Source organism: Miscanthus floridulus, chromosome 6, assembly GCF_019320115.1.
Source record: "Miscanthus floridulus cultivar M001 chromosome 6, ASM1932011v1, whole genome shotgun sequence".
Lineage (NCBI taxonomy): Eukaryota > Viridiplantae > Streptophyta > Magnoliopsida > Poales > Poaceae > Miscanthus > Miscanthus floridulus.
This window is the reverse complement of record NC_089585.1, coordinates 143,972,137-143,993,591: the sequence shown is the minus strand read 5'-3', so window position 1 is coordinate 143,993,591 and position 21,455 is coordinate 143,972,137. Positions and strand designations below refer to the sequence as shown.

The following is a 21,455-nucleotide window of genomic DNA, read 5'->3' as shown; positions in this document are numbered from 1 at the left end:
AGTTTGATTCTAAGACATATTGAGTTTGGTTGTATCGTATACTATATAAATAAATACTAAGAGTTTTTGTGGTCCATCACTCTCTTTAATACCTATGAATTACAGCAACATGTCCAAACATGGTATGAGCCCGATTCTAAGAGAATTAAAACACATTAGATAAATCACCAAGCCTCTCATGTCAGTATGATCTAGAGAAGCACAAATCTTGGCACAGCATGATGTCCATTTCCAAGACGAATTGAAAAGAATGGCACGAAAAGTAAATTTCTAAGCCGCAAGTCATCAAGTAACCATGCAAGATATGTATGTCTAAGAGCATCTCTAAGAGACTCTTTATGTATTTTCTAATTTACAAGAATAGAGATTTTGGTGAAGAAATATATAGATATCCTCTATTCCGGATTTCTCGCTAGCCAAATTGAAGAGCGATGATGATTCTCTAGACTGCTCACAAGATATAGAGAAGTTATTGGAGAATACAAAGATATAGAAAATGAGTTTTTACTCAAATGACTCTAAGTGGTGATTCAGAGAGTAGATTTTAGAAAGGCTCTCGGAGACGCTCTAATTGCAACGTATTCCCTCTGTCCCAAAAGAATACCATTCTAGATTTAGGATGTGTCAAACTTTTTTGAGTTTGACTAAATTTATAGAAAATAATATTAACATTTATATTTTTAAAAATAGGTTTACTATGAAAATGTATCTCATAACTAATCTAATGATATTTATTTGGTATCATAAATGATAGTAGTTTTTCGTATAAATTTGATAAAACTTGAAATTATTTGATTTTTCAGGAAGTGAAAATTGTATTATTTTTGGAATTCAGGGAGTATTCGCTAGTCAATTAGAACATCCCAAATCGATACAAAGTTTTTTTTTCGTTGTCGAGTACAAAGCTCTAACACGGATATACGACGTTCATGCCAAATCGATACAAACCTGTTTCCTTGATCGAGTACATACACAACTTTAATAACACGGATATATATACGAGCTCATGCCAAATCGATACTAACTTTTTCCATGGTCGAGTACACAGCTTTAACACGGATATAGGACGTTCCTCCGAGTAAATGTTAAATGAATAGTAAAGATTTGGCAGTGACTGGGGTCAAATTATGAGCTATGAGGATCGCTTCACTTTTAGGACGGTTGGTGTGGTAATTTATCAGTTTCGTAAAGTTGAATAGTTTTCTTGTCTTCTAAGTGTAGTCTTCTTGTCTTCTAAGTGCATAGGTGCAAGTGCAATTTAATATTCAAGCTTAGTGATTTGGTGCGGTCCTTCGGCCTGTTCGCTGGTTGGTTTCTGGGCTGGTTTGGGCTGGCTGGTGCTGGTTTATTGTGAGAGAAAAACATTGTTGGCTGGTTGGTTTGGGCTGGCTGAAACCAACAAGCGAACAGGATTATTTGAGACGTGGGCCGCTCTAGGATAAGATGAGATACAATCTATAGTGGAGATTAGTTGTATAAGAGATAAGAGATACTGATAGATGAGTCAGCTATGAGATCAAAACTAAATTTGTGATATCTGAAATCTGCATTTATTAGCTAGATTATTTTGTTTGTGTTTACACCAAAATTTAAAAAGAACGCGGAAACTCGAAGCTTTCAAGATTGTGTCATCAAGGAATCGATTGGATGTGAATTGATATCGGCTGAGTTGGATGTGATATCGGAATCGACTATTTTATAGATGACGTCAGCAGACGGCGTCCATGGGCTATGCTTAAATGGTGTCAGGAAGATAAGTCGGACTCTATAAATAAGAAAAAATTAGGGTCCAAGTTATTGTTAAGTTAGAAGTTTTCTTTTATTCCAAAAATTGTAATGAGTCGTATTTGAGTATGATTCATATTTAGATTTTGGGTATAAATATTAGACCCCAATTACAGTACAAGGACACGAAAACTCAATCAATACAATCTTTCCGACTTTCGCCATCGCATTAGGAGTAGGAGTACTGTAGATCTCGGTGAGTTCTTCAGCAAACAAGGCTGCATCGACTGATCGACCTCTAGCTTGCTTGTGAGTACCGTCACGACTTATTATGCTTGTAAAGCTGCATCAGCTGATTGATTTTTTATGAGCTATAATATAAGTTAGTTATCAATCCATATCATTGTTTGTAAGACTGCATCAGCTGATTGATCTCTTACGAATCATAATATAGATCAAAGTTATCGATCTTGCGTTAAATAACTTGTTGTTTAATATAATATCACCGGTTATCGAATAGGCTAAGATTAGTAAGATTTTCCTTGCTGTTTTTGGTTGATTCACAAGTTATCGATCTTGTTATAATTAATATTTTATTAATTATAACAAATCATCCGATTGAGATAGAGATAGATCAGTATCATATCATCTTAATTGGTCGTCCTTTGATCTAGTCACGCTTTAAATCTTATAATTGATGGCTTAATTTCGCTAGATCGGCTGTTTTATCTCTATTCCAATCAAACATTGGCCCCATTCGCTTTGCTGAAAAAACAAGCCGAAACACTGTTCTCGCTGATTTGGTGTGAGAGAAAAATACTGTTTCGGCTAAAAAAATAAGCTGAAAAAATGGATTATAAGAGAAACGAACAGGGCCATAGTATGCATCCAAAGACATATTTTAATCTTGAATAAACTCACTAGTTAATGAGATCTAATCTAATGACACTACCATAGCTGCATCGATCTGGTCGAACCTCACTGGTAAGACTTTAGATTAGAAATTATCGATTAGTGGTTTTATTTATGATCATGATATGTACTATGTTTGTTTGTTATGACTGCATCGGCTATTTAGCCGATTGCCTATACTCTCACGCATATAGCATGTTTTCATGAATCTGTCAACATATAGATGGTTTTATAGATTCTTTGGCTTTAGTTTGTTATCATTATTATAGTTGCATCGATCCGATCAAACCTCACTGTTAATGATAATAGATTAGATTCAGACTGTTTGTAGATACATTTATATTAGACAGTCGATTTGTTCGCATATTATACTCTTTTCATCAAACTTATCGGCTCGACGCTTTATACCGATCATGTTCTATTTAGCCGATGATGTTTTCTTATATCGCTCCTTTGCTGGTTACCAATTCTATAATCAAAGACTACATCAATCGACTATTTGGTAGTATATATAGTAATCTTAAGGAAGGATCTTCTAAATTTTATATTTAGGTGTGTTGTACTTGTTTTTGTCTCGATTAATCAGTCACCATAAAATATGCTATGATCCATGGACATTGGTTATTTTGATTTATGTCATCATCATTTAACATTATCCGATCATCCTTAATCTAAAGATCTTTGTTTCATGAATACGCTTGTGGCAGAACCGTCTAATCTAATGCCTCTCAGGAGTGCTCGTCTTCCATTAGACACTAAGCACTCAAGGGAGGACACCAAATTACTTGGTTCCGTCGAGCACACCCTGAGGGAGAATCTAAAATCCACATTTTTTCATCAGGATCACAAACAAGAGAATAAAGCTTACATCATTCTTGATCATTTCTTACATCACTTTTAATACAACATCAGCGTATAATATTTACTAATTATAGTAGTGGATTATGAGCATGTTATCAGAGCTATGAATAATTTAATTTAACCGCGGAATATTAACATGTGAATAGAGTTACAGCGAAATTAAACATCTATTCATGGCATGATAAATCATTGATATGTAAATTATGACAACAGATTGTAATACTTTACTTTCATAAAAACATTTAGTGAGAGTTATAAATAAAAACTATGATCACAACGTAAAGGAAATCCTCTCTGAGCCCACCAGGAGGAATACGCACACAAGGGTCAGCTCTAGCATCCACCTGTCACCTACAACAGGGGGAATAAAACCCTGAGTACTCAATTGTACTTAGCAAGACTTACCCGACAGGAGGAAAGAAAAGACTCCAAGGATATACAAGGCTATCTGGCTTGTGGGTTTATTGCATCTGCACGAAGCATTACTAAGCGTGCGTCCTTATATTCAATTTTTATTAATAGCCGCATTGGTTCATTAACTAACCATTCTATGTAAGCACCTGTGCTACTTTCAAGCAGGTGGTAAGCAATCAGATTTCATTTTTCCATTTCATCTTTCATCTTTCAGTTCTTACTACGGTGCTAGGGACGAAACAAACCGTACCGACTCGACGGCGATTCGCGAATCAATGTCCCCAGCTAGGTACCCCAAAAACACACGCCCCACTTGTACCCAAGGCACAAGAAGGACCAACCCATCACCCTCCTGTTCTGGGGTCCTAGGTCCCCGTTTAAACTGGGACTCCAAGCCCCCGCCTCTGAGTCCCGGACTCGGTACGGTGCAAGGACCTCCTCCACCAAAACAAAACCCTAATAGTCGGTCCAAAAAGAGCTGGAACCCACGACAAAAGAGCAACAAGTCTTCCAAGCGCCCATACACAAGTATGTGCTCGGGATAATAAATCTGTGACTTGCCTCAATGGCTTATGCAATGACTGGTCCTTAACCGACATGGACAGGGAAAGCAGTGTAACCAAGTCATGCCCCGCATTCACGGTGACACAACCTCTTACACCCACCAATACCCAAACCATATCCCTGTCCGATCACCATTTTCCTTTCCACCATCTTTATATATTCCAAGTGATAATAATCCAATAATATATTTCCTATCTCTCGCGAGTGATAGACAATCACTCGACTTCTACCGGAGTCCTGTAGCATAGCAATCTATACGATCCTATCATACTAGTAAGACTCATAGGATAAGATGTATATATGCATGTGGGTTTCATTCAACTCCTTAAAACTTAATACACAAATATAATTTAAACTGCAAAAAAGTAGGGGTTATGTATTGGGGCTTGCCTGGGTAAGATATATATTAAAAAGTTAGTATCTGCATCTTTAGATCATCCACCATCATCTGAATAGAAAGCCCATTGCATCATCTCCTGGAGAGAATACCATTACACCATCTCCGGATTCCCACTCATCCTTCAATTGATCCATTGACCCATCATCGTACCTATATGATATGTATTGATGCAAATGCATAGATGTAAATAATCAACAACAGCCGAAATGCTTAGAAATCCAATCACGCCTCACAAGCTAACGAGATAGCTCTAACGCTGGTCTATGTATCCAAGTTGTTGAATAAGACGTTATTTCCCAACAATTATTTTAGTTATATATAAAACCAAGGTGTTTCTTTATTTCATTCTATTGATTTAACCATTTTTTGAAATAGGGCATTATTATCTATTGCTGTAAAGTGTGCTGGCCTGATCTTGACGTGATGTGACTGAGCGACACACGTGCTGGCACTACGAACATGTCGAGTGCATGGCCCAGAGGCAGACAACAGTGGTAGGCAAGGCAAGCAATACAGACAAGCAATGTAGACAAGGACAATCAGAGATAGAGACAAGTAGAAATAGAAAAGGAAGAAAGAAAGCAGTGTGATTCAGCCAACTCTCATTAATGTAGGAGAAGCGCGACAGGAGCAAGGACGGCACATGCTCCACGAGTGCGTTGTGTACGTGCACGGCGAAGAGAGGACACGGTGTGGATAGAACCATGTGCTCCCATTAAAAATATCGGACACGACGCAAGCGGGGGAGAGAAAACAGGAGCGCGGGCACACCAACGCGCCGGGATGCAGAGCTACGGCGAGAGACAAGACAGTGCGTAATTGCAAAGCAAGGTGAGTACGCTGAACGCCAGAAAAATAAATGAAGCTGCTGCGCTGTCATTCTCATTAGATCGTGCTTAACAAAATAAACCCGTGAGTATATATATATATCGTTCTATTTATTAATGAATTTTATTTTATCTATAAAAGTTGCTTTTCATGCTTAATCTAACAGAACAAACCGTTCGCTAGCATCGTCGTTCGACATTCCTAAATATCTTTACGGACTGAGTAATTTAACTTGGGCGTTGATTCGAGTCCACAAAATTAAGTAACACATGATTTATTCATCACGTTGAGTACGTTTTAAATCAAAATCCAAGAAACTCGTTTCGGAAATTTCTCTTAGGCCTAAATCATGGTGCTAAACAAGCTCGTAACACCAAGGGTGTTACGACCAACCCCCCTAAAAAGAATCTCGTCCCAAGATTCGAAGCAAGAACCAGAAGAGGGGAAACACGATTACATTTCGTAGATGAGGGATTACATAAAAGATTACATAACTTCGAATACTAAACCACTCGGGGATCTAGGGATACATGGTTAAGAGCAACCTGGTACAATCGAGACTTAATCCAGAAGTCGAGATGGACGAGGACAATGGAGAAACAACAAGATAATGAGTATCCAAAACATGGTGTAGGTCCAACAAATCCAGAAACAGTCAACTGAGAAGTAAAACATCGTGAACCCTAAGATTGACTACCTCCAAAGGGAACTTGAACTTCTTCAACGAACCGGATCCATTCTTCTACTCAGATTACACCATCACCTCAGACTGACGAACCTAGTTCCACAATAACGATAGGATCTCATAGCTCTACTTTGAATGCAAGGAGAATGGGACGAAGAAGAAGAGCAAGGACCAAGGGCATTTATAGTGGCGAACGTAGGTGGGGCGCAACACACCGAAAATGGATGTAGCGTGGGTGGGATACATAGACGGTTCATGCTACAGAGATAAGGTCAGACATGGTGCGCCTCTTGCGCAAGCGGTAGAGGGGGAAATAATGGAGAGGAGAGGGGAAGGGGTCCGCTCTATGAGGTAGGCATGCGGGCGATCATGTTCACAAACGAAGAAAGAAGGGAGGGGGAAGGGGTCCGGTATGAGGGATGAGGCATGAGAGTCGAGAGCTGACCGGATGCTAGGAAAAGGAGAAACGCACAATGCACAAAGACGGCGAGTGCGGCACGATGCCGCAGCCACGCAAAAATGGAGTGCTAATGGACCCGGCACAGATGGCGTCCGCAGGGCACGTAGCAAAAATAACCTAGCAAGCGTAGCACGGTCAACTAAACATAGGGCTAGGGACATGACGTCCACTTAGACTTCTACAATCACTCCCGACTACCCGAGGCTAACTTTCCTTTCCCTTTCTCGACCACATCCGTCTTTCCTGTAGACTAAGACCATATCATACATTCTTCGTCCAAAACCACCTCCTCTTGTTTACTTCAAGAGAACACTATTGCATGAACCCGTTGTGGATTTCCTGTTTGAACACCTGAACATTTCCAAGGAAATTATTTGTAGCAAAAGCGGTATGGCGGTGTAACTTGGTAAAGGTACTTGGTTAACAACTCGATACCAGCGTGTGTCGAGCAGCATCACCATGTGGCAGCTATTCCACAGGGAGCCCTCGGTTTTGTCACGGCACTATAAGCTATTAACTAGGCAACTACTACCAATTTACACGCCATGAAGGCAGTGGAGTCATAGACCACAGAGTAAGGGGAGTATTGTAAGGGAAAATTCAAACAACAATGGTTTCCTTCACAACAAGGGACAAGAAATTCAAATACAACGGCGGATTTGATTTAAAGAGATTCAAGTGTTCTGTTGGAACATACACAATTAGTCGATGCAGTGTACAAAATTATCTAATCATGGTTGATTTGCTGGTATCTAAATGGCAACTTGTCTTGTAACTCGCTTAACATCGCCTTTGAAAACCTTAAGCACGTCTAACGGAACTTAAAGTAGATGGACGCAATAAACATAGTGAAAAAACAAAATGCATATTCTGAACGGTCGTATACGGGTACAACATACAAACATTTAGGCTCCCATTCACGACATAGCATTCACTTATGGTTGGACGATCTCACACTATGGACGACAACAACGGTAAGAGTACAATACCAGAGAACAGCGATGAAAAGCACTACTACTACATGCACAACATCCCAAGGCAACTGATCTACTCGGCACCATGCATCTTCATTCTTGGGCTCGGCAGATTCTTCCACCGCCTAGGCTTTGAATCTACATCTTCTTGAGGCAATGGCTGAGTGAGAGGAATCAAGGGCTCTACTTCTGACACTTCTGAGGGTGGAGGTGCTGGTGGCACTACAACACCGGTTCTTCTTCTTTCTGGCGGGTGGATAGGGATCCCTTCCAAGATTAGGGCATCATGCCTTTCAGCAGCCAGCGTCCTCCGCTCAGTCCTAGTGACAAGATAGGCCACCCGCAGCTGATGGACATGCCTATCTTCAGCCTCCTTTAGAGCTTCTGACATGGTAGTCTCTCGGCTCTCAGCAGCTGCAGCACTGGCATGCGCTTCAGCGAGCTACACCTGGAGCATCCGGTTGAAGATCTCAGCTTCCTTGACTTGATGGAGGCAGATCCTCAGTTCCAAGGCTTGTCAGTCATACTGCTCATCCAGAGCAAGCAGGTACATGGTCAAGTGCACCACGGTAGGACTATCTTCTTGCGACTCTCGCCCTTGCAAAGCCTCCATGTGAGCCCTCCATGCCTACTGATTCTTATCCAAAGGTGGAAAGAACCTCATAGGGGTACAAGCAATGGGCTCCTCATTGATCTGGCAGAGGTACCACAAGGCTTTGTGGGCCACAACCTAGTAGGTGTTGATGAAGCTAAACCCGGTTGCGGTCACACTCCAGGCTTCAGTGAGGTCGGGGAACTCTTCACTCTTCCTGATATAGATGGTAACCTCACACCGCTTGGTGCCATGCTCCTCATACTCACGGTCCTCATACTCGGGACGATCTTTGACTCCGCACTTTTGCAGGGTGGCATGCAGGATTCTAGGAAAACCCTCAATGTTCAGGCAGTAACTACTAACCCAGGCTCCTGCCATTTTCTAACAGTGGTTGTGAGGAAGGCTGAGCGAAAAGCTGGCTCAAAGGGAAAGGCTAAGCAAGCTAAAGTACACCGAGTGGTGGTAGTAATGGCTAAGCCAGGCTCTGCTCATAAAGGTGGAGCATTTAGTGGTCCTGGCACGGTCCACTAGGGTTCCCGCATGGGATCACTAGGACGAATCGACCAAATTCCACGCGTTCAAGGCGAGCGACGTGCGATGCCATTACTGACTGGTTCGACTATAAGGCAGGTGTCCAATAAGAGCGTAGAAAGTGGGCATAGGGAGACGTGGGTCATGACAGACATGAACCATGCGTGAACACGAAGCATGAAGCCACAGTGCAAAACTAACTCTGGAACAGGAACAAGTTAGTCATGCACAATACGACACACGTGACACCTATTGATGGCGTATCTACCAATAATATGAACGCTACAATGCATAAACAGGATATGCATGAATGCACGTCCTATACGCCCTTTCACTGTTGCCACATATAGGGCAACCGTTCTAAGATTTTTGGCACAACGTTCTTTCCCTATAACTAGTCGATACTATCGGACTATGCTCGAGTCAGTGTACCTGTAGAAAATTGATTAAGTCTACCTAAGTCAGCAGAGTGTCACTATGCCAGAAAACATTATCAGTGACACGATGATTCGTGACACAAAAACTAAATGCGTCACCAATAATCTATCCGTGACGCGGGTTCACGAGATGCGTCACCGATTAGTTGTTGCCCATGCCCCAGGAGAAAGACGCGTCACTAATAACGATGTATTCGTGACGCGCGTTAACAAGACGCGTCACGGATAAAAATGTGACACGTATTGTCAAGGCGCGTCACAGATAGATTGTAGTATTGGTGACGCTGGTTAACAAAACGCGTCACAGATAAGGCATGTGACGCGTTTTTGCTGGATGTGTCACCAATAGGAAATCATATCCGTGACACTTCTTGATAACACAAGTCACAGATAATAAATGTGACGCGTGTTCTAAAGACGCATCACTGAGTTGTGGCCGGGGACACATCTACAGCACCGATCTTAACTCATGTTTATTAGCTTCGTCCCCTAAAAAAATGTCCCGGTCGAAATAAAAAATGCTTGGAGCTCCGACCGCCGACCGCCACCGTCAACCTACAGCTCTGGCCGGTGCCCTGTGGAGTCCCCACACCACGGCACCTACAGCTTCGGCCGGAGGCAGCCCCCACCCCACCCCGGTGGACTCCCAATCCCAGTGCGTCCAGAGCTTCGGCAGTCGCCGCGCGCCGCGCGCCGCGCGCCCACCTCGGCTCCTCTAGCTCTGGCCGTCACGGCCGCCCATCTCGGCACCTGCATCTCTGGCCAGAGCCCCCCACCTCTGCGCCGCCCCATCACTCGAGCCTAGGCCCTAGCAGTCATGTGTCGTCGTCGGCCTCCAGGGCGCAGCATCGTCGGACCAGAGCACGGCCGTCTTCGTGTCAGCAAGGGCGAGATTCGCTCGCGTCCATCGCCCACCTCGAGCAGAGGTACAGCATCGCTCACTTCTTTTCCCTTTTCCCCTTCGGCTGTGTTCTTGATTGTGCGAGAAATGGATCCGGTGCTGTCATGTGGAAGCGTTCAGAGAGTCTGTAACTATCAATTGACAGCAATCTATAGTGTACACACTATTGCTCGGATGCAGAATTATCTCTAGTGTCAGGTACAGGTACTATTGCTTATCTCTAGTGTCAATTGAAGCTTTACACAAAAAAATAGTGTAAATTGAAGCCCCACTATTGCTCGTCTCCTGGAATTAACTTTGAGATGCAGGCTTGTTTGGATGGAATCATGGAAGCGTGGCTAGATAGACAGTAGTAGACTTGTGCAATATCCATCCATCCAATGATTCAAAAAGTTCAAAACTGCTACTTAGAATTGATGTTAAATTGCAATAGCTTCGCAGTCTAAAATGTGTTGCCTACGTGGCTCCCAGAAAAAGAATTATGGGAAGACATCTGCATGTTCTTTCTTGTTTCTAGCAAACAAACACTGACTGCTACTAATAGGTAGTCTACTTTGTCAGGCAAAATTATCAGGTCCCGTTATGTTCCATTGTTTCTCTGCTACAAACGTGGAATTAGTCCAAAACTAAACTAACCAAAGACAGATTTCAGTTTTTGTTATATATATGCCTATGATTATATATATGAGGTTCCTAATGTTTCTCTGCTATGGTCAAATAACCAATACTGCCAGACAGTACTTAGCAGCAAAATTTCTTGAGGTCGTGCCTATACTAAACCAGTTACTCGAATGCTTGTGTGTTCAGATTAATAATATCCGATATGCTTGATTTCTGCAGGGAGCAAAGCATCAGATACTCGAGGAATAGCAAAGCCTGATTCCTAACAACTACGTTTGTTCCAAGCTGCAAATGCTTTACTGCTTGAAATAATCAATGGAGGATAGGAGTGCTGAACACCACTAGCCAAGAAGTCTACTAGTCGAAGGAACCTGCTACTGTCCAAGTAGGTATTTTCTGTTGATTTAGCATCTTCCCAATTGGGTCCTCACAGTGTATTATTGGTTGTTGGATTGAGACATAGTGGGATTGCAAACATAAAGTCTAAAATTTAGTATTTTTTGGATTATTTTTGTTGGGATGGATTGGACTGATGTCGTGAGGGACTGGTTAAAATTCCAGTAGTTTTGGTTTTGAAAATTTCATTGCAAAATAGACAGTAGGTGTGCTCTCTGTTCAGTTTAATGCATAATATTTTTCTATCAGTGGTATACAGCTTAGTACCCTATTCTAGCTAGTTGTTGTCTTCTTTGGCTGTTAGTTCAATATCAGGTCTGACTGAACTCACATAGCCAAGCTAAGCTCTACTTGTTAACACTGGATTTTGGTCGATTCTGGAAGATGACATGTAGACCCACATGCGGGAAGAAGGGTATTCGGCAAACAAAGCAAGCGGTCGGCTAAATGCATTGCGGTCGGTTATTCCAGAAAGCGGTGATTCCATTCGGGAAAGACAGAAGATGGCAGGCAAGGCCGATCGAAAAGGTGAAAGTTGTAATAGTAAAGGACTCTAAAAGTTTAGGGTAAGGAATCGTGAGTTTCCAAGTTTATTTAAAGGTTCCTTTGTAAATCGTAGTCCTCTAGGACTCGTGTTTTGTCCAGGGTATAAATATTGACCCTCGACCAATGTAATAAGGGTTCACAACCAAAATCAATACAATCGGCCCCGTGCCAACTTTCGAGTCCTTTAGTCGTGTCGTCGAGTTCTTCGAGAGGAGTCATCGATCCGTCGACCTCCGTAAGTTCCGACAACCTTGTTATCATGTCTAGTATCATGCGGTGGATTTAGACGTGATGCAAGCAGTCTTGTTTGTTTTCAATGATCGTGCGGTGGATCTTTGCTTGACAATCAAGAAGTCTTTGCTTATGCTTTGCTTATGAGTAAATACCGTGCGGCAGGCGTTTGTTCAATACGCTTAGTGAAAGCAAGATAGTTATCGGCTCTATTAGATATGGCAAATCTAAATAGATTCATTAAGTTATCCAGTGTTGCATGTTTTAAATATTTTATATATTTGTAACACACTTCTGCCCGATCTAGATCAATATTGTTCAGGCCCTCTCTTATGGTTTTATTCGCGCTTCAATGATCATTATTTTCGTATTACCTTCGCAAATAGATAATACGCTCGTAATGGCTGAGTTATTTTGATCTAGATTGTCACATGTCGTGGGTTCGTGTATTTTAATTACGTTTAAGCTTTGACGAAACTAGGTGTCGTGCGGCAGATGCAGGTTTTAGATTAGTTTGAATGTATTTATTTGCACGTTCCTGCTTCATGGACCCCAACTCGGCTAGATTGCCGAGCTTGGTTATGCATTAACTCATAATTAATTTCACTTGTTCAAACATGTCTTCCCATGCACGTATATTCGGCAATCAGATCTCCACGTGCATTTATCTTATCATTAGCTGAACGGTTTATGAACTCATTGGCAGACAGCTCTCTATAGCTGTATGTCGTTGTAAGTGGCTTCAGGGCCGTATATGTGGAACTGTCTGGTATTACCCGACATGTTCCGGTTTGACATTTAATTATTTTGTCCCTTGTTAGTTTTTCAGGTCAAACTGACTGGCACGCTTCCGGATAACGAAGCACCCGGGAACCCGATTGAAGCTACGCTTTTCGGCTTGCTGTGTGTGAGGCACAATGTTACATTTTGTGTCAACACACTTTTTGGCACGCTCGGTGGGACGACGCTTTTAGTTCAAGATGGCATCTGAGATCAACAATGATCATGTTCTGGATGTAAGCATGGTAGAATTGCCAGATAATTATAAGGATTTAGTGCTACAAGCATGCGAGCAATACCAACAGAAATGCTTGATGTCTTTTTCCAAAAACAAGAGCAATAAAGTATTTCAAAAGCAGTCAATGCCGAGGGTTCTTCTTCCGCATCAAACTGATTACACTGAAGAGGAGGATGCTCAGAAGATGGCAGCCCTGGTTTATAAAGCTATGGGAGAGACCATGACAAACCATCACACAGCTTTTCTGAATACCTTTCGGGCAATCATGATCAGTACTTTTGGCCCAATGGTTGATAAATACTTCGAAGAAAATGTTGGACCACTCAGTGGGCCGACGCTTTTCAATGTTCCAAAGCATCAAGAGAAGCCTGTTGGAAAAGAAGTAGCGTCGCCTTCAAATATAGGTGGATTGACTCACACTGAAAAGCAATCACATCCCACCTATGGCCAGGTGACATTTGGTACCACAGGAGAAGTGCCACCTTCAGCTTATAGAGTTTCTCCAGCATCAAACAGATTGCAGAAGAATATGTATGGAGATGGATATCAAGAATTTACTGATTACAGTGCTATCAATACTGTGCCAAATCCAGGGTATAAAAGTTTTTCAGGATTGCCTTCTGGAGTGCAAGTACAAGGAAATCAGGATCCAGGCATTGATGTTTTGATGCACAGGATGGCTGATATGATGCAAAATCAGTTCGGCTTGAAGCCAAAAAATCAATCCTATTCATACAAGTCTCCTTATCCAGAATGGTACAACAGAGTGGCATTGCCTCCAAGGGTCAAGCCTCCAACAGATTTGACCAAGTTTTCTAGGTCAAGATGATACTAGTACCATAGAGCACGTCAGTCAGGTACTTAATGCAGCTTGGAGAAGCTGCTTCAGATGAAGCTTGGAGGATTCGATATTTTCCTTTGTCTCTTACAGGACCAGCTTTCACATGGTTCACGTCTCTACCAGCTCATTCCATTGGTACGTGGGCAGAACTAGAGCAGAAGTTTCATTCATATTTCTATACGGGTACCAATGAGAAGAAGTTGGTTGATCTCATGAGTCTGAGGATGAGAACAAATGAAACGCCATTGGAGTATCTTCGCAGATTTAGGGAGACCAAGAATATGTGTTATTCTCTGAATTTACCAGATGATCAACTACCTGGAATAGCTATAGCAGGAATGTTGCCGAATATCAGGGAGAAGTTGTTCGGTTTAGAGTTTGATGATCTTGGCCAACTTGCACAGCGTTTAGCAGTTATGAGTAATCAAGCCCAAGGATTCAGGAGAGATAATCGCTTTCAGAAGAACAATGCCACTAATGAGGCGTATCAAGGCTTTCTGGATGAAGCGACTGAGTATATTGATGAAGATGAGATAGCTGCAGCTGAGTTGAATTGGGCAAAGGAACCCACTCAAGTTAATCAACGCTGGTTGAAACAACAGAAGGGAACCTATGATTTTGATGTTACTAAAGCAGACAGGCTTTTTGCATTATTGATAAAGGAAGGACGCATCAAGCTGCCAGAAGGACATCCTATGCTACGTCCTGAAGGAGTGAAAGACAAAAAGTATTGTGGCTTCCATAACACTAATTCTCACTCTATCAATGATTGCCGAGTGTTCAGAATACGAATCCAGAAAGCTATCCAAGAGGGACATTTGAGGTTTGATGGCAAGATGAAAATTGATGATCAGCCTTTTCCACAAAATATGATTTCTTTCTCTGTGAATATGGTCTCTGCTAATGATCTCAAAGGTAAAGGCAAGGTGAAGGTGTTGACTTCTGATAGAGCAAAGGAGAGTGGTGCTGTTGACCCGGATCGGCAAGTCACCAGTAGAGAGTTGCAGCAACGAGTTCGGTTTCAGAATAGCCGAACCGAGAAAGGTCAAACTTCCAAACCCAGAGTTACATCCCGTATTTTGCTAAACAAGTGGCAGAGGGAACAAGAGAAGGAATACTATAAGAAGCAATGGTTTATGGAAGAATGCCGGAGGTATGAGGAAGAAGTATACCGAAGGGAGCAAGAAGAATACATGACAGAACAGGAGCAGTCTCATTGGGGTTGTTCGTTCTTTAGGCATTGTTGGAATGAAGGTTTGAGGTTGCCTGCAAGAAATAATTGTCCGGAGTGTAGTGCTCAGTACTCCGAATATAGGCAATCTCGAGTCAACCGCCGTCCCGTCTATGAAAGACTTGGAACGAAGGTTCCTGAAGATGATCGGCGCTTAAAAATAGATGGTTTTGAGAATCAGCAAAGGAAAAGATTTGCAGGTCAAGGTTGGATTCATGATAGAATGCATGATGAAGAAGCTGACTTCTATAAATACGTATGGCAAAAAGGACAGTGGTGTCCTCCAGGCTTGAGGAAAAGTCAGAAAAGAAGAGTTCAACGGTTGAGGAATAGGGAGTTGGAACAGGAAGTTACCGAAACAAAGCAAATATGGCGTCCTAAAAAGAAGCCTGATGGATGTGGTCCTTCGGCTAGTGCTTGCATGGCTTTCTTCCTCCCATCAGAGTTTGTAGCTCCCGAAAGCCAAGATGTCCAAGAAGAGGTGTACTCTGATTTTGATGAAAGTGAATGTCAGGATTTGATGGCTCAGCTTGTATTAACTCAGCAGGCTGTTTTTGACAAACCAATCAAGAATCGTCACTTAAGACCACTTTATTTAAAAGGATATGTCAATGGCAAGCCTTTGACCAAGATGTTTGTTGATGGAGGGGCTGCTATCAATATCATGCCTTATGCTACCTTCAGGAAGCTTGGGATGACTAATGAAGAATTGTTGAAAACTGACATGGTGCTTAGGGACTTTGCTGGCAATCCTTCTGATACCCGAGGTGCTGTCCATGTCGAGCTGACTATTGGGTCTAAAACTCTGATTACTACCTTTTTTGTCATTGATGGCAAGGGGGCATATAGTCTACTCTTGGGCAGAGATTGGATCCATGCTAATTGCTGCATTCCTTCGACAATGCATCAAATTCTCATTCAATGGATTGGAGATGATGTTGAAGTTGTGCATGCTGACGATTCGGTAAGTGTTGCTGCCACAGAATCTACCTACTGGGAATATGAAGGCGTCGATTGTTTCTCTGGAAAACTGTGGAAAGAAGGTCCTGTAAATGTTTTCAGCGAGGATCAACAGCCGATCCAAGCAGTCGGCTCTCATAGCAATTTTTAATGGGAAATCCCGTCGATGGCAACAAAGGAAAGTTGGGACGTGGTTTTATGTCGGCTGATAAGTTGGAAGAAATCAATGTTGGTGATGGTTCTAAGCCAAGGCCGATGTATATTAGTGCAAAGTTAGACTCAGAATATAAATCAAAGTTGATAGATTTGTTGAAAGAGTTTAAAGATTGTTTTGCTTGGGATTACACGGAAATGCCTGGATTGGATCGTTCCATTGTTGAGCATCGATTACCCATTAAACCTGGATTTCGTCCTTATAAACAACCTCCAAGGAAGATATACAAAGAGGAAGTATTGGCCGATGTGAAGAAGGAGGTTGAAAGATTAATAGAAGCAAACTTCATTCGGCCATGCAAGTATGCAGAGTGGATTTCAAATATAGTACCGGTATACAAGAAAAATGGAAAAATGAGAGTTTGCATAGATTTCAGAAATCTTAATAAGGCTACTCCCATGGATGGTTACCCAATGCCAGTTGCCGATTTGTTGGTAGATGCAGCAGCAGGTTATGAAGTCATTAGTTTTATGGATGGTAATGCTGGCTATAATCAAATTTTTATGGCAGTGGAAGATATTTCAAAAACAGCCTTCAGATGTCCTGGTCATATTGGTTTGTTTGAGTGGATAGTCATGACATTTGGGTTAAAGAATGCTGGTGCAACTTATCAAAGAGCTATGAATTATATTTTTCACGAGCTGATCGGCAGGATTGTAGAGATCTACATCGATGATGTAGTGGTCAAGTCTAGAAATCGTAAAGGACATTTAGCCGATTTAAGAAAGACTTTGGAGTGCACAAGAAAGCATGGCTTAAAGATGAATCCAAACAAATGTGCCTTTGGAGTGTCGGCTGGTGAGTTTTTGGGATTTTTAGTTCATAAAGGAGGAATTGAAGTTGGGAAAAAGAGCATGGAAGCAATAGACAAAGTTGTGCCGCCAACCAATCTCACAGAATTGCAATCATTGTTAGGCAAAATCAATTTTGTAAGAAGATTCATATCCAATCTATCAGAAAGAGTGTTGCCCTTTTCTCCTTTATTAAAGCTCAAGAAGGATCAAAAATTTATATGGGGTGACATACAACAAAAGGCTTTTGATGAGATCAAACAATATATGAAGGCACCACCTGTGCTGGTACCTCCACAACTTGACAAGCCTTTTAAGTTGTATGTGGCGGCTGATAGCCTAACGATAGGATCGGCCCTTATGCAAGAATTTGAAGGAAAAGAAAGAGTCGTAGCTTATCTTAGCCGAAAACTACTAGACCCGGAAACAAGGTATTCGGCTACAGAAAAGCTTTGCTTGTGTGTGTATTACTCATGTACTAAATTTCGGCACTATTTGTTGAATGCCGAATGCGTGGTGGTTTCTAGTTTTGATGTAATCAAACATATGCTATCAATGCCGATTTTGAATGGAAGAATTGGCAAATGGATTTTAGCATTGTCAGAATTTAATTTAAGGTATGAATCGGCAAAGGCGGTAAAGGGTCAAATTATTGCCGATTTTATTACCCAACATCGGGATCTTTCTGTTGAGGCGATAAGCATTGTGCCTTGGGCCTTGTTCTTCGATGGATCATCTTGTAACAAAGGTGGTGGTGCTGGTATTCTTTTGATTTCCCCACAAGGAAAAGCTTTTGAGTATGCAGTTCCTATTGGATTTCATGTTACTAACAATCAGGCAGAGTATGAAGCATTGCTTAGAGGGCTTCAGCTTCTTATAGAAGTAAGGGCCGTTGCTGTTGAAATCTTTGGGGATTCTGAGTTGGTGATTAATCAACTGAATGGTCAGTATGAATGCAAGAACAATGTGTTAAGAGAATATTATGAGGAGTGTAGGGAACTTTTGAAGAATTTTCTGATAGTAACCTTGCATCATATCCCTAGAGAGTACAATGAAGAAGCAAATAAGTTAGCTCAAGCTGCTTCTGGATATCGAGAGAATCGGGAAGTTTTTGCTATGGAGGGAGATGTTTTAAATACTGATCCAGTAGATGGTGATTGGAGATACGAAGTTACCAATTATCTGAAAAATCCATCTCAAAAGGTTTCCCGAAAACTCAGGTACAAAGCTCTCAAGTTTGTGTTTCTGGATGATCAGTTATATTATAAGTCCATCGATGGAGTATTGCTCAAATGCTTAAGTCAAGAAGAGGCCAAGAAAGTGATGTATGAGGTTCACGAAGGATTGTGTGGTGCACATCAGTCAGCTTATCGGATGAAGTGGATAATTAGGAGAGCTGGTTATTTTTGGCCAACTATGTTGGAAGATTGTTTTGAATATTACAAAGGGTGTCACAATTGTCAGAAATTCGGCAATATTCAAAAAGTTCCAGCGTCTGTTATGAATCCTATAATCAAGCCTTGGCCATTTAGAGGATGGGGTATAGATTTAATTGGTCAGATCAATCCTCCTTCTAATAAGGGACACAAGTTTGTACTCTTGGCCACGGATTATTTCACCAAGTGGGTTGAAGCTATTCCTTTGAAGAAGGTAACGTCAGAGAATATGATCAGTTTTGTTAAGGAACATATAATTCACAGATTCGGGATTCCTCAAACTATAACAACTGATCAAGGAACTCAGTTTACTTCTTCAGAATTCTGTGATTTTGCCAAAGATATGGGGATTAAGTTGTATAATTCTTCTCCTTATTATGCCCAAGCTAATGGTCAGGCAGAAGCATCAAATAAGATTATGATTAAAATTATCCAGAAGAAGATTGATGAAAAACCAAGGAAATGGCACTTGGTTCTTAATGAAGCACTGTGGGCTTACCGAATGGCTTGTCATGGGTCCACTCAAACGTCTCCCTATGAATTGGTTTATGGGCATCATGCTGTACTACCATGGGAATTACGGTTAGATTCAAGGCGAGTTGTGTTACAGAAAGAGTTGGCAAAAGAAGATTATAAGAATCTGATGATGGATGAATTGGAAGATTTACATTTAATTCGTCTCAAGGCATTGGAAAATATTGAGAAAAATAAAATGCGCGTTGCCAGGTATTATAACAAAAGGGTTAGGCTGAAGCAATTCGCAGAAGGGGATTTGGTTTGGAAAACTATATTGCCAGTTGGAACAAAGGATAGAGCGTTCGGCAAATGGTCTCCAAATTGGGAAGGTCCTTTCCGAATAGTAGAATGTGTACCTGGCAATGCATACATATTGAAGACTTTATTTGGGGAGGAGTTTACCAGAGCTATCAATGGAAGATTTCTTAAGAAATACTACCCCAGTGTTGAGGTTGGTTCATAAATGTAGATCAGAAAAAACCGACAAAGAGAATAGCCGATATTGTTCATATCGCCTTTAGCCTAAAAATCAGATGCAAGACTGAGAATAGCCGATATCGTTCATATCGCCTTTAGCACAAAATAGCCGATGCAGTTTGCATCGCCTCTAGCACAAGAATGTTTATCCAAAAATGGGTTGTTTTCGGCATTTTTCTGACAGTTGCAAGTGGAATTTTACCGAAAAGAGTCAAAGAAGTAAATATTATTCCAAAGGATGAGATTATTTATAAAGTTCATCCTAATACAAACTACTCCTCAAATAACTTGTTGAGGACGGATTGGGGGTTTGTGATTTCGGCAAGGGCAGCAGCATGATCGTCGTAGGCCTCCAGACGCTCATCGATGTCGTCGACTTCGTCCGGGCGTCCTCCAACGAAGCCAACTGGCTGGGATGAGTAATCCTCGTTGGTTTGGGAGGTCATTGCCGCCAGCCCGAGAGAAGCACCGAGGTGCACACCTTGGATGACGGCCTGATCAATGCGGCCGTCCACAGCATCAAGGCGTGCCTCGGACGTCTCCCCCTGGGCATTCACCTTGTCGGCAATCTTGTTCGCCGCCGTCTTCAAGCGGTCATTCTCCGCGGAAAGAGCTGGGCAGAAAAGAAGAAATGGGTCGGCAAGCAAAGGGAGTCAGGATGATAAAACTAAATGAAGATAACAAACCGGTGATGGCGTCGCAGAATTGCTTCCGCTGGTCCTCCCATTCGGCTTGATCGATGCCGAACTTCTTGGAGACGTCGCCTAGCTCCTCCCGGGCTTCGTCCCTCTCCTGGCGAAACTTGAGCGCCTCCTCGTGAGAGTAGGGATGGTGTGCATCTACTGGTTCTGCCGAACCCCAGGGATTGGAATGGTAAGAGCTTGAGGAGCTGGGAGACCCGGAGGAGCCGGATGATGGAGTTCCCGGTTGAGCTGCCGTCACCGGAGGAAGGAGATGGTATTGGCTGGAGCTGATGACCCTTATCCTGATAAATGAGGAAGGGAAAGTCAAAATTAAGAGATGAACAAGGAAATTGCAAAGGGGGCAAAGAGCCGAATCATACCCACGACGCCGGCAGCGCGATGCTCTGCTTCCTTCAGCTTCTCCATCGGCAGGACGCTTACCACGATTGCCACTGTTCGTCATTTGCTTTGATGGAAGTTAGGGTTTTCTTCTGGAATAAATCGAACGAAGGAAGTGGAGGAGACGGGTGTGAGAACGCTAAGGCAAAGATAGCGATGAAGGCTAATGGAAAGGTCTATTTATAAGCCGAAGCGAAAGATCGTGGCGAATTCCACGGGGTTATGGAGCGAGAATCCCGAACGGCGGAGTAGGGTTTTTCCCTTTCGGCTGGGCCGTTACTGGGCTGGGCCAGGCATGGGTTAAGTTGAACGTCGCTCGAATATCTCCTTGGTTTGTTGGAACCAACATTGTTCGGTTATACCCTCACAATATTTGAATTGGATTCGTTCGGCTATCGGAAGAATGGAGACGATCGGCTACATTCTAATCGAGTAATTTAAGGGAAAGGGGCCGATTGCTTTCAAATGAATAAAAAATAAGTAAGCATAAAGCTGATTAATCAAGGGAAAGAAGATATCACACTCAAGTTTGTTACAAAAACAATGTTTACTGGTTCAGAAGATGATTGATTGCCTCTATAGCCTCAGTCCTGATTCGGCTAACATTATCTAGTACTTTTTGATCTTCATCTTCAGAACTTTGGATGCTGGACAATTTAGTTTTGATCTGCTGATCTTCTTTGATGATCGAAGCTATTTTTAATGAAGCTGCTTCTATGTTCTTCGGCAAGTTAGTCATATGGGCCCTGTGAGACTGAATTTTGGCATTCAGTTCGGCTAGTTGAGCTTCTAGTCTGCTTTTTTCATC

The 21,455-nt window shown here is 42.1% G+C and overlaps 1 protein-coding gene across 1 annotated transcript; it reads right to left on the bottom strand.

The window, feature by feature from the left end:
• Positions 1–19,837: 19,837 nt before the first annotated feature.
• LOC136460046 (uncharacterized) lies at positions 19,838–20,874 on the bottom strand. The gene is made up of 3 exons (XM_066459883.1): positions 20,629–20,874; positions 20,252–20,550; positions 19,838–20,178 (listed from the first exon to the last, which is right to left on the bottom strand). Exons 1-3 carry the CDS (start codon positions 20,709–20,711, stop codon positions 19,838–19,840), a joined length of 723 nt encoding a protein of 240 aa, XP_066315980.1. The 5' UTR covers positions 20,712–20,874.
• Between the last annotated feature and the right edge of the window lie 581 nt (positions 20,875–21,455).

Bases quoted from the DNA above. Each gene is read 5' to 3' on its own strand.
- LOC136460046 (XM_066459883.1), bottom strand. From the start codon at position 20,711: ATGACGAACAGTGGCAATCGTGGTAAGCGTCCTGCCGATGGAGAAGCT. The intron at 20,551-20,628 runs GTATGATTCGGC...CTCATTTATCAG, and splicing joins TCGCGCTGCCGGCGTCGTGG to GATAAGGGTCATCAGCTCCA. The intron at 20,179-20,251 runs GTTTGTTATCTT...TTTTCTGCCCAG, and splicing joins ATTCTGCGACGCCATCACCG to CTCTTTCCGCGGAGAATGAC.